The sequence below is a fragment of the Podarcis tiliguerta genome (assembly GCF_965153285.1).
Source record: "Podarcis tiliguerta genome assembly, chromosome: 2".
NCBI lineage: Eukaryota > Metazoa > Chordata > Lepidosauria > Squamata > Lacertidae > Podarcis > Podarcis tiliguerta.
Window position 1 is genome coordinate 79,415,668 of NC_139535.1, and position 13,186 is coordinate 79,428,853.

A 13,186-nucleotide genomic window follows, 5' to 3' on the forward strand; every position below is an offset into this window, starting at 1 on the left:
TGCGCTGCAAACGTGATCCGTGCAGCAGGCACATTCGCAACCTGCAGTGCTCAGTGTGCGCAGATGCGCGACATGATTTGGTGTTTCTGTGCATGCACCAAAACCAGGAAGTAACCCGTTCTGATACTTCCAGGTACGGCGCGGTCTGCAATCCAAAAACACGCAACCCACAGCGTTCGTAACCCTAAGTATGACTGTAGTCACTTTGGGTTGCCCTGGGAAAGTTAGGGAGACTAACAAATATAATAATAATAATCCCATAATACAGAATCATCAACCTGATCCATCTCTCCGTAGCAGCCCATGCATGGACAGTTACCTTGTCATGTACTGTGCAAGAAACATATATGCAATAAAAGAGCGCCATACATGTGACAATCGAACAGCCTAGCCCTAAGCATTGTCACATCTTATACAAACAAGATTATAATGTTTAGTTATAAATAATAGTTTATAATGAAGCTGTCGGCAAATGTAACAGCCTGGTAGCCTATTTGGAAGCAAGGGTTTGCCCCCTGAAGCATGGGCGTAGCCAGGGGGGGCGGCTGCCCCCACATATCAATAAAAATACATAGCTGAGGTTCTCCCCCCTCTAACAAAAATCCTGCCACGCCGGTGCCCTGAAGCTCCCTACCACGGGGTTTGCCCATCTTTGAGCAGGCGGCCATGATCTGTTGCTTGCACGGGGCTGCTCCCGTGTGGTTTGTTTGATCGCTCCCAACTCTGTAATCTTTTTACATTTCTCTGCCAACATTATTTGAAGGTAGCACTGCATATTCTCCGTAGAACGTAATGGGCACGCCTCCGCCCCCTCCTCCAGAAATATGCATCCACGAGACTCCAGAAGCGCCCCCTCATGTCTTATACCGACAAAAGGCGGCGCCACCCCGCCCGGCTCGGAGTCCGGGTCAGGCTAGACGCGCCAGCCCGGCCACGTGGGCGGGGACAGCCTCCCTAGCCCAACGGCCGCTTGACCTCCTTTTTCCCTTCGGTGACACCGCCTGCTACACTGAGCACGGAAAGGCGCCCGGTGGCTCTTGGAAAAAGAACTGTTTGCTTGCGTTTTTAGGTAGACGCGAAGCTATTAGTTTTTTTCCCCCCAGCCAACGGAAGTTTGCACCGGAAGAAAAACTTTAAAAACAAGCGAAACGAAATCTCTTCGGGGTGACAACGTGCAGCTGGGCGACAGAATCAAGCCTCCCGCCGTCTGGCTTTGTAGCGCTTCATCAGCGGCCAAGTTAGGTTGCGCGACATGACGTCAGCCACCTGCCTCAAGGCGCCGCGCTTCCATCCGGACTAGTGGACGGAGGGAGGAGAGGGCGTGGCTACCGCCCTTTCTCCCGAGCCACGTGACGTGCTTGCTTTGCCCTCGTCTATAGACGTGCGCGAGCGGGTCCTCTGCTCCTCCCCTTTTTCTTTTCTTTTTTTCCTGTTGGTCTTAGTCACGTGAGCGGCAGAGACGGCGGCCGGCCCGGCTCATCGCCCGCGTGTCGCGTTCGTCTTGCCGCCCCCACCTTCTTCTTCCCTCCTTCGGCGCCGAAGCCGCGGCCTGAACCTGGGCACGCGGGAACCGGGCAGGTACAGCGCCGGGGTTCCCTGGGCGCGCGTGGGAAGCTCGGTGGTTGGGGCGCGCCGTGAGCGGGCGTGTGAGGGGATGGCGCGAGGCTCCCCCGGCTTCGGCCTAGGCAGGGATTTCGCGAAGGCGAAGCCTTCAAGGAGCCGGGCTTGGGCGGGCGGCTGGCTGGCTGGCGGGGGTTAGGTCGCCCAGCGGCTGAGGAGGCAGGGCGGGAGTGGGGCGGAATCTGAAACGACCCGGTCGTGGGCGGCGAGGCGGGCGGGGGGGGACCGAGTTGGCCGGGCCTGATCTGATTGGGGCGAGTCGTTGCCGGCTAAGCTGCTGGGCTGCTCCGGCCCAACATGGCTTTGAGGGAGGGGCGTGAGGGCTTCCGCGGTGGTCAGCGGGGCCCTGGGCAGCTGCGCTTCTCACGCTTCCTCTGTGTGGGAGGTGGTGCTGCAGAGCACAAGGCGGGAGCCGGGAGAGCCTCGCCAAAGAACTGTTCGCCCGGCACACGCTTAAACAGAAAGAGCCCCGGCGGACCAGATCAACGGTCCCTCCAGTCCAGCGCCTTGTTTCTAAAAGCGACTAGAAAGCTCAAACCATCCATCTCCCATTATACGTTTCGTCCCCACCCAGAAGGCAGCTGGTACTTAAAAGCACACAGCCTCTTAAGCATGGGCGGGGGGTGGGGAGGCCTTACGTTTGGTGATTAGAAACTGTTGGTTGATCTGTCACCTCTAATATTTACATCTCTGAGATGACGGAAGGTAAGGTTAAATTCTGGAATTGGAATAGATGTGCTGGAGAGTCCCGCATTTTGGCTCGGCTCTTGTTGGCTGTCGCCTGATACCTTGTACAGTACTCCATTTCCTTGCTGTAAGCACGTGTCTCCCCAACTATGTGGAGTCTTTGCACGGTCCTCTTTCATGCCCTCATTCTGAAGTATTAAGAGTATGTCCAGTCCCAATGTAATGGAAGCAAAATAGCCCTGCTTGTTGATCATAACTGTTCACTCCTTCAAAAATCAAAATTGGAATAGAGGGGAGTGAAAAGCTTACAAAATGATTTGTATGTATGAGCGGGTAGTTTCTGGGTATCAACTGGATTTTTTTAAAGGGAGGTGAGTGCTCTCACACTTGAGTGTAATAGTTGTGGAGCACTCAACCTCTAATACATTTTGAAGAGTCACAAACACACAGTTATAGGTATTGGATTGTGCAGTGTTGTGTCAGAGGCCTTATTAAGTGGATGCTTGTGGAAGCTGTGCAGTTACATTTCATGTGGAAATCAAAACAATAATAGGTGATCTATATGAGGAAAAACATTTTGCTTGATACAAAATAGCATATTTAGACCTTAGAAAATATGTCTTAGAAGCAGAACATTGCCGGAAGTTGTCAGAATTGCATGCAACAAATGGGTAACAACTAGGCATTATATACTGTAGTATGATACATGGGTGATTACTAATATCAAACAAAGTCAACCCTCACATCAACATCCTTTGCTATCTTTAGGTATAATATCTTTCATTTATTTCAGTGAAACCTGTCTACTATATATTGCCATAGGGGAGAGCCTTGAGCAAGTTCCTCCCATGTTCTATGGATGCTCTCTGATGAGTCATACATAGATCTTGACTATGCTGCCAAAAATGGGTTTTCTAGCACTTTCTAACGACCTTGCTCTGTTGCATATCTTTTTTGGTAAAACTTATTTTTAGATGTTTTCATTTATATTGTCTTAAGCACAGTGTTCAAAACTCCCATTGTTCTAGGCGCCTTTTGCGACAGGGAATTTCATTAGTGTAAGCAGTTGCTAAGCTCTGGGTGCAGTACTGTGCCTAAGGTTTCAGATTAAAACTTCAAAGTGGAAGGAAAGGAAGACCTTTTTCTGCTTCCCCACTTCCAGCTACTCTCTGAAGACTGGAGGATCAGACCATGTGAAATATTTTAGCTGCAGTTCATTTATTTTCAGCTTTGTATTGTTATAAAAAGTGTGCCCAGACATTCCATTTTTGCGCCCATATCCTAGGTTTAAGCTGCCATAATATATCAGTTTCTAACACTGCTTAAGCGGTCACTTTTGTGCTTGTGGAGAAGTATAGCAACTTATGCATGTGAAGTCCAGGTGCAATATTGTATAGAGGACAAGTTTTTCTGGTACATGGGAAATCACTCCATCTATGATGTTTGTGCAAATCACTGTCTCTCCATCTTGCCCACCTCACAGAGTTATGGATCTAAATGAATCCTGTTTTTTGTGGGCCTCAAATACCAATTTGCCATCTGGCTTGTACAAATATAAGCAAGCATTGGCTGATTACCTAGGTTACCTGAATTTTGATTGCAAGTGAAGGTGCTCTCAGATGTGTACAACATGTAGTTTTGCTTCTTAGTTTGGTGATGTTTGCAGTCATAAGACAATGAGTTGAAGCGTAGCTCTGCTGTCATGCTAATATACTATATTATTCTTTATCATTCTACAGATAGGCAGCTTCCCATCATGGACTGGCAGCCAGATGAACAGGGCCTCCAGCAAGTGCTTCAGTTACTCAAAGACTCTCAGTCTCCAAACACAGCAACACAGCGTATTGTTCAAGATGTATCCTTGAATAATCAAAGTTGCCATAGAAAGTGGCATAAGAGAAAACATTTCTCACGAACTGCAAAGGGAGCAGGAAACAATAAGCCATGTTATATCTAGTAAAACAATCAGAAGTAAATTGTGAGATAAACAAATGTTATAGAATAGTCTATCCTTAAATTAAATTGTATGTTTGGGAATGCGAGCAGGAACAGGTGCATTAGTCTTGGAAACTATATTGGGTCAGTATTGTATGAGAAAAGAAGAGTCCAACATTTTTAGCATAAGAACATTTGAAAAATCAGTAAAATCATTATGTATAGTCTTGAAAACCCTTTATTAGTAGAACTGATTCTTTAACAAATGTTACAGAAACTGAAGCAGCTGAACCAGTTTCCTGATTTCAATAACTACTTGATATTTGTATTGACACGACTGAAATCTGAGGGTATGTCGGTTACATTGTCACAATGAAAGTTTGAGAAAAACGTCGTGGTATCTTGCCTTTATTGTATAATATCAAGGATTTAACTGCTAATTTAGAATTATGGCAGAATAATGTATTTGCTTGATTGATACCTGTTTCGCTTCAGAAAGTACTATCTGGTGTAGAGGTTGGAAAGGGTTCCCTTTCCCTTTGGTGCTTTACTAGTAATTGTTTTTGTTCTCTGTTCTGCCTTGCTATGAAAAGTGAGTCAAATTCTAGCAAGGAATTCAACTGTCAGAATTTTGCCAGACGTTGATAATCTTCATCTTTTTTTACAGTGGAGATTATACTGCTTTCTTTTGGTGGGAGGGGGTGCAGAAAGAATGTAAGGATTAATACATAAATTTGGTTTTGGGTGTCTGTGTGTGTGTATATTTATAATGAAAGAGTTTGCACAGGAGGGTAGGAATGCAAGCCCATTGTAAACACACAGATGACTAGTAAGGGACCTTGCAGAATAGATAAAGATAAAGGTGCTCTGTTTCTATGGTGACCAGAGGTGTCCAGTTTTTAACTGCTTTTTAGCCATGTCCAAAGAAATGAAATTATTTGGATCGCTACATATCCTGTGTTCTGTAAGCTCCTGTCAATCAGCTGAGAGATAGGATTGTGCACAAGGCTTTGTAAGTACTTTGGATGAGCTGATGGGCGGTGCCTGCAAGTCACCTTTTGGCCCAGCTGTGTCTTCCTGCCCAACACCTGATGTGGCTTGGTGAAGGTGACCTCTTGGGCCAAATGGTGAAGGCCTAAATAGGCCTATGGGCCGGAGTCCCCCCACTGCTGGATTTTAGGAGGAACAGGTCCTACAGAAGCATCCCATTGCAACTCACTTTGGCAAGGGGGATATAAGAGCGCTACTGGGAGTGTGTCTGAATAGAAATAGCGTACCTGCAGCATATCCAGGTGTCAACAAATGAGGATCATAAAAATTTGATTGCAACAAAGTAGAGCATTATTTGTATTCATATACAGTTCTAAAAATTCTAAGGAACCACAGTATGTAGAATGAAAAAAATGCATTGCATTACTGTTTCAGTTCATGATTATTGAGGAATATCTAGTGATCCTCATTTCCCCCCTGCATCTCTGCTTAGGTCACCATTATTACTGTGGGGTTGTTGGTTTTTGTACCTTCCTGTGTACAGTATATTGGGTCTTAGAGAATTAATTTCTTTTCTCCAAAATCTTTCTAAACAGATGAGCCAACTCGTTCTCTGAGTGGTCTGATCCTGAAAAATAATGTGAAGGCTCATTACCAGAGCTTCCCCCAACCTGTTGCTGAGTTCATTAAGCAAGAATGTCTTAACAACATAGGGGATGCTTCCTCTCTTATTAGAGCTACCATTGGTGAGTACTGGAGAAAGGGTGGCAGGGATTGGGGGAAGCATGTGTTTGTGTTTTTTCAAGGAAGTTGAAAGTGTATTCTTGAGTAGTGTTTGTATTCTTACACTGGGCAAAGCATTTGCAGGGTGGGAAGAGAGTTACGTTAGTGTTTTCAGTGCTGTTTGTATTCTCAATGAGAGATAAGTCTCTAAATAGCAGATGCTGCGTTTACTTGCAGTTAATTCAAGTAAGTGAGTGGGAATTTTACTAACTTTTTGTGTAGGTGCATATATAAATGAACATGGTGAAGCGAACTGAGTGCAGAGGTGGGAAGGTTGACATAGGACTATGATATTAAGGTCGTGTGTGGGTGAAGGGTGTCTGTCTCGTGGCAAATATGCTTGTGTAAGCTGCAAAATATTCTCTTTCCCCCTGTTTCTTGGCTTCCTCAAACCAAATAAGCAAAATATACATGCTTGTGGGAAGGATATGCACAATTAATTTTTGAATTACTTAGAGATACCAACTGTTGCTGGCTTTCTAAGATTGATAGGTGTCAGTGAGTTCAGCACTCCTGGCAACTCCAATGCATGGGGCAAGGAGGGCAAGCCAAATGCTTTCACTCTACTGCAGGAGACCTCAGAGCAGTTCACGGATCAGCTCAAAGTATTCTAGAGGCAGCTTTCAGTTCAAAGGCCAAATACTATAGATGACTGATTGGTGGAAGCATCTCATAGAGCCTTGGTTTGGATCATAGTTTCGGTCAGAAGTATTAAATTCTGTTGCTTTTGAAAGTTCAAGGGAGAGTTGGTGGGTACAAGAAGTTAAACTGGGCTTGCGATGTGATATTGAACTGCAGCCTGTTCTTTCTCTTGGTAGGTATTCTTATTACCACCATTGCTTCCAAAGGGGAGCTGCAGATGTGGCCAGAACTTCTGCCCCAACTTTGCAACCTGCTCAACTCTGAGGACTACAATACATGTGAAGTGAGTTTAATTGCAATAGGTTAATAATTGATAATAGGCAACAAGATTGTGTAAGTAATTACTTTTTTAGCATGACTGGCTGTAGCACAGCAATCTTGTACCACAACGTACTAATGTAATTTGCATCCCAATCCTATGCATGTCTACTCTGATGTAAGTCTTGTAGAGTCACAGGTAAGGGACTGCTACTCTGTTGGTTCTCCTGAATCTCTCAGCAGCTTTCAGTACTGTTGACCATGGTATCCTTCTGGATCAATTCTCAGGGTTAGGCTTAAGAGACAGTTTTACAGTGGTTCTCATCCTTTCTGGAGGTATAGTTCCAGAAGGTGGTCCTGGAGAACTTCTGCTGTACCCCATGGCTGTTGGTTTAAGGATCCATTTTGTCCCACTTCAGCTTGACACCTACATGAAATTGTTGGGGGAAGTCCTCTGGGGGTTTGGGCTACAGTGTCATCGATATGCAAATGATGTCCGGTTCTACCTCTTATTTCCATCTTCTGATCCTAGGGAGGCTGTTGAAATTCTTAACTGGTTTTTGGAGGTGATTCTGGGGTGGCTGAGGGTGAACAAAGCTCAGGCTAAATCCAGATAAGACAGAGGTACCGTAGGTAGGGCGGTTCTCCAGAAGGTGGTTTACAACTGGTTCTTGATGGAGTTGCATTGCTAAGTGCGCAGGTTGAGCACTGTCGTGGCCTTAGCCCTGGCTGGGAAAGCTCAGGTGGCAGTGGTGTCCAGGAATATGCTTTACCAGCTAGACTGGTATGCCAGCTTGCAGTTCTAGCTGGACAGACTGGGCCATGGCTGACTTATTCATGCTCTAGTCATATCTGGGTTTGACTGCTGCCATGTTTGTGAAGATGTCATTAAAGCCTATTCAGAAACTTCAGCTGGTCCAGAATGTGACTGACTGAGTTCTGTTAAGAGCTGGGCGAGTGGCTCACAAAACACCATTACTGTACCAGCAGTACTGGTTACTGATGCATTTCCGAGCCCAGTTAAAGTGCTGGTTATATCCTTTATGTTGATTACAACCATTAAACAGAAGTACAAAATATAAAGTAGTACAAAATTAATATAGTAGAACCAATTATGCGTTATTAAAACTGACAAGCTAAGAACTAACCATCTTTACAAATCTAAGAAATATTACATTCATATATATTGCCAGCTGTTCAGTAATTGATTTATTAGACCATTTGAAGAAGATTCTCAAAAGGGTCCATAAGATTGACTAGGAAACTGTCTCTTAAGGAGCTAAATTATGCTTTCGATAACCCCTTGATAACATCTATAGTAGAAGAACCCATGATAGACTGTTTCCAAAGGACTGAACCTATCCTTCAAGGGACCATTGGCAAATCTCATGCCTAGGATCTTAAGAGGGTAATCAGTGCCAGCAAAACTGTTCTTCTGTATTTTGATAGTTAGAAAGTTTAGATAAGGAGTTGTGATCAGTGTTCGAAATTCACCAGGCGCCAGGGACATTTTGTACCTGGCTGTTGGCCACTTGCATCCAAGTGAAGATGCCCAGGTGCCAGGATGGCACCTGATGTTTCCACCATCTGGAGGTGCATGTCTGGGGATCGGCTCCTTGGATCTTGACTGTTCTCACACACTAGCAACACGTTCTGTAGAATTCTATTTGTTTATTCCATCTGCACAATCAGAATGAATTTCAGGAACCAAAAAGTGATATTTAAAAAGATGGCTTTGAAGCTGTCTGACCCCCAAATGGCAACTAACCCTGGTTTAAGGAGCCATTTGAAACCTAGCTTAAATATCTGAGTTTCTAACACTGGTTGTGATCTTTAAAACCTTAAATGGTTTGTATCCCATATATTTGAAAGTCTGCCTACACATGTACCAACCTTCTCACTATTTGAGTTCAACAGTGGAGGCCCTTCTTGTTTGCCCCACACCAATAATAATTACATTGGTTAGTATGAGAGAGCGACAGAGAGCACATTTTCCATTATAGCCCCACAGCTTTGGAATCTTTTCCAGTTGGGTTCCACCAGACTATTAACACTGTGCAGACCTTTTGGAAAGATCTGAAAACCTGCCCCTTTTCAGTGGCTTTTAGTTGAAAGAGTTTTATTGAGTTTTGCTACTGTGTTGGCTGTTGGTTTTGTTGGTTACTGGTTTGTTTTAATATATAATTATATATTAGCATTTATGTTAGTGTTTCTATTGGAAGCCTCCTTCCAATAGAAGGAGCTTTTACTCTTTTGAGAAAGAGAGTTTACTCTTGAAGGAGCTATGTTAATATAGTAATACAGCGAAATTATATGTGTGTGTGTGTAGGAGCATATCCTTAAAAGGTTAAATGTGAATTTTAAGACTGTTTTTTATTAAATAAAACAGTTTATTACTAGGTGGCTATTCACCTAGCCTGACAGAGATGTAATTTTCATATGACATAGGTGTTCTTTCTGTATGCAATGGCATCCAAATAGCACTGCTACTCCACTGTTAGAGTCATGGACCAATTTTTCATTAACCCAGTAAGAACCCTGAATTAATCTGGGTGGATAAGGTAGGGTGTATGAAAAGGGAGCAATTTTGAGCTGTGTTCTAAGGGTGAGGTCAGAGATTATTAATCTAAAGCCATTTTCCTTTTCAACTTGAAGTTCCCCACCCTGTTCCAGGAATATTCTAGCCCCCAGCCAAACCTGCCACCATCATTTTTTCTTCAGATAGGCTTTTTCTCTTTAAAAACAATCCTATTGCTACATCTCTTGTAGCATCCCTAGCTATTTAGGCAATTAGTTGGCATATATCAGACTGTTGCGTAGGAAGTCTGGCTGAGGGTAGGAGGACAACACGTTCTTTCAAATTGGCAGTCTGTCACTTAGATGGTTTTCCTTTGGCGTAGACCTCAAAATGAATGTAGCTCATGCCAGAAGAGCAATTTGAGCATTGAAAGTCTAGCTATCATTGTCGGATTTAAATGCTCAGATGCACTTTGCCTGTTTCCTAACCTCACATATTTGGTGGCGACTATTTCTATGTTCTCTAGGGAGCTTTTGGTGCCTTACAGAAGATCTGTGAAGATTCTGCTGAGCTCCTGGACAGTGATGCTCTCAACCGGCCTCTTAATGTTATGATTCCAAAGTTCCTCCAGTTTTTCAAGCACTGCAGCCCCAAGATTAGGTATGTAGCTGCTGTACTACTGATTCTTGTTCTGTGCTCCAAAACCTGAGAAGGATGTGCTCTTGTTGAATATTGCACATGTGGTGGAGTTGCCCTCCTTATCCAGGCAGCATTGGAAGTAAAGAATGGTTTGACAGACTTGGCCAAATTGCAAAATTGTCATGTAAAGGAAGGTTTATTGTAAAGTGGCATCCTTTACTTTTGGAAGTGTGATTGTTACACTGATAGCTGTATACTGTATATAATGTAATTGTTATTGTAAATACATTTTATGTTTGTATGCAGTCCTTATAGTAGTAATCATCTTCTTCTTTGGTGATCACTTGTAGCTGAGTAAGATAGTAATAATAAAACATAACTGACCAAAAACCCCACAAACAAATCATTGACTAAGCAGCATAATGGCTTAGTTCAGACATGTATCAAATAGGCCATGAGTTATTAGACTTTGGGGCCCAGTGCTTGTGCCCACATCCTCCTTCCTCTATCGCACCTTCTTCCTTTCTTGCATCAGAATATTTGCAGGGTTAATTAAACCACAGTTTCCAGTTATAACTGAATCTCTGCCTGTAAACCAAAATATAAAGGCCTAATCTGATGTTGGTTTCATGTCCTGATTTGTAATTGATTAAACTGCACTTTTCATGTTCAGATGTAATTGGAAACTGGCTTAATAAACCCTGGGAGTATTGAATTCCAGAGTGATGGGGAGGAAGCATGTGGGCACAAGGCTCATTCTTGGCCAGATAGATAGATAAATCTGTCCTAACCAGTCCTGTGTCTCCAGTAATTCAGTTCCAATTAGAGATGGAAATGTAAAAGGCAATAAAATGTTGCCTATTCTGCCAACCCATTATTTGAGGTCTGTGGGAAAAGCCCTGTTGCTGGTCCCACCAGTGAATCTGGCCAATGGAATGGCGACTTGTGAAAGGACCTTTTTCATAGCAGTGCACCAATTGTGTAACTACTTCTATGGACAAGTGCATCTGTCCCATGCATTGTTGGCATTTAAATGCAGACTAAAGTTATATATATTGCTCAGGCCCTTGGCACATGAATGCATACTGCAATCTCGGCTGCTGGCTTCTGCATTTGATTTTTAATGAGGTGTTGTATATGTTGTTTTAAGTCAGAAATTAAAATTGACACAAATGTTGATTTTTGGCTTGTTTACACTGCAAAACTGTTCCTTGGTACCCAGAAAAAACTGCAATTAAGCTAACAGAATATATTGATGTTCACTTATTGGAGGTAAGTAGTAATTGCTTGGTCAACTGGTTTCAGCTGTCTTTACTGTCTCTTTAGGTCCCATGCCATTGCATGTGTTAACCAGTTCATCATGGAAAGGGCCCAGGCCTTGATGGATAACATAGACACCTTCATTGAGGTGAGATGGATTTCTCTTGTCCAGTTGTGGTTATTGAAAGCTGAAGCATCACAGTCCATGACTGTTTATTTATTAGGCACAGAGTTCTGGGACTTAATACCTGTAAGGGATGCTCTTGATGTTAGCTGGTCTATCAAGAAATCCTTGAATGTTTGCCACTGACCTCTGTGCATTTATAGATCCTGCATAATGTTCTAGGGTATACATGAGTTCACCCATTGCCCTCGCCAGACCCCTTTGGCCTCATTGCTGCCCTATGCAAACAAAGTGCTTTACTGAAAGTGCTCCCCTGTAGCTGCATAGTGGCAGGGAAAGTTAACAGGAGCAGTTGAGCAGTTTTTCAGAGAAATGTATCCATAATTTGTTGATCTACCTCCTTGAGGGAATACCTGATATGGTCCTAGAAATTCCTGAATTCCCCAGATCACCGTTTGTGTTAGCCTAGCACAATGACTTTGAATCTTCTCAGCTGTTAGTTCATTATTTTTTTTAGGCCAGTTTTTCCTCTGCAGCCCTCGTAATATCTGCATTTTGCTGCCTTTTGTAAATATAGGGAGTGCCAGATCTTAAAGCTTTTGTCCGCTTCTTAATAAGATCTTTTTTAAAAAGGGAAGATAAGGATTTTTAGCACTTGCATCCTAAGCTTTCTCGTGTCTCAGTGACTTCTTTCTACTGCAGTAACATATCCATGGCCAGAGGCAGCCTTAGGAAATACAGGCTCCAGTACAGAGAGAAAGGTATTTGGTTCTTAACACCAACATACTCCTTTGCTTCAGGCCTAGTCAAACATAGTATGGCCCTAGCTATGCTTCCTGAGACCAATGTTTCTGTTGTATTGTGCTACCTCTGCACTTGCAAATGTGCAGGCAGTGTCTGTAAAAACCTCAAAATGTTCATAGGCTAGAACATATAGTTGGTCCTCTCTACTTTGTATGCTTTTCGGTTGTGTTCCTCTTATATACACCAATTGTCTACTAACTGTGTGTCATTTTGTTACCACACCTCCACTTGCCAAAAATACTAAGCTTGCAGAGAACTTAAGAGGTCACATGCAAAATAAGCACATTTGTGTATTTATTGGCACAAGAGCCCTGAGCATAATGCTTCTCTGCTGTCTGGCCAAGTTGCAGCAAGTCTAGAAGAACCATCTCTGTGTTGGAAGGCCCAGGTTTGGGCCAGTTGAAGGGGATGGTGTTTGATTCTTAGCCAAATTCTTTTGAATGTGTGAATGTTAACTCTGCCTGCTCTTGGCAGCACCTGTTTGCTCTGGCAGTAGATGAAGATCCTGAGGTTCGAAAGAATGTTTGCCGAGCACTGGTGATGCTGCTAGAGGTGCGGATTGATCGACTGATCCCTCACATGCATAGTATCATCCAGGTAAGTGCCTTTTTTCTACGGAGCAGGTCCTCTTAAAATGCTGCCTTGCCTTTGTTTGTTTCAGCCACTAGGACTTTCTAAATGATATATCTAGAAGTGCCACCAAGTCTGCCTGAAGGTGATGGAAGCTGATTTGGGATTTCATCTCTTGATAGCATTCCATGTTAGTGGATCAATACTATGACTGAGTAGGCATAATTATGCCACTTGTTCGGTAGAGGGTTTCCTTCATGAATTGATGCCGCTGACCTGGCAGGTCACAGCAAAATGCTGCTGCAATTTGATGGTAAACGTCATCATTCTATGAGACAGATGCAGCAAAGGCAGTA

At 43.5% G+C, this 13,186-nt stretch overlaps 1 protein-coding gene across 1 annotated transcript in view; it reads left to right on the forward strand.

Annotated features, from left to right (window-relative positions):
- The first annotated feature begins 1,352 nt into the window (after positions 1 to 1,352).
- Positions 1,353 to 13,186, forward strand: part of TNPO2 (transportin 2) — a 31,510-nt gene continuing 19,676 nt past the window's right edge. The window contains exons 1-8 of the mRNA XM_083430747.1: positions 1,353 to 1,578; positions 4,047 to 4,162; positions 4,517 to 4,592; positions 5,829 to 5,978; positions 6,834 to 6,940; positions 9,960 to 10,093; positions 11,399 to 11,480; positions 12,735 to 12,857. Of these exons, the coding sequence (XP_083286873.1) occupies positions 4,064 to 4,162; positions 4,517 to 4,592; positions 5,829 to 5,978; positions 6,834 to 6,940; positions 9,960 to 10,093; positions 11,399 to 11,480; positions 12,735 to 12,857 (771 nt within the window). The 5' untranslated portion in view covers positions 1,353 to 1,578; positions 4,047 to 4,063. The remainder of the gene's footprint in view (positions 1,579 to 4,046; positions 4,163 to 4,516; positions 4,593 to 5,828; positions 5,979 to 6,833; positions 6,941 to 9,959; positions 10,094 to 11,398; positions 11,481 to 12,734; positions 12,858 to 13,186) is intronic.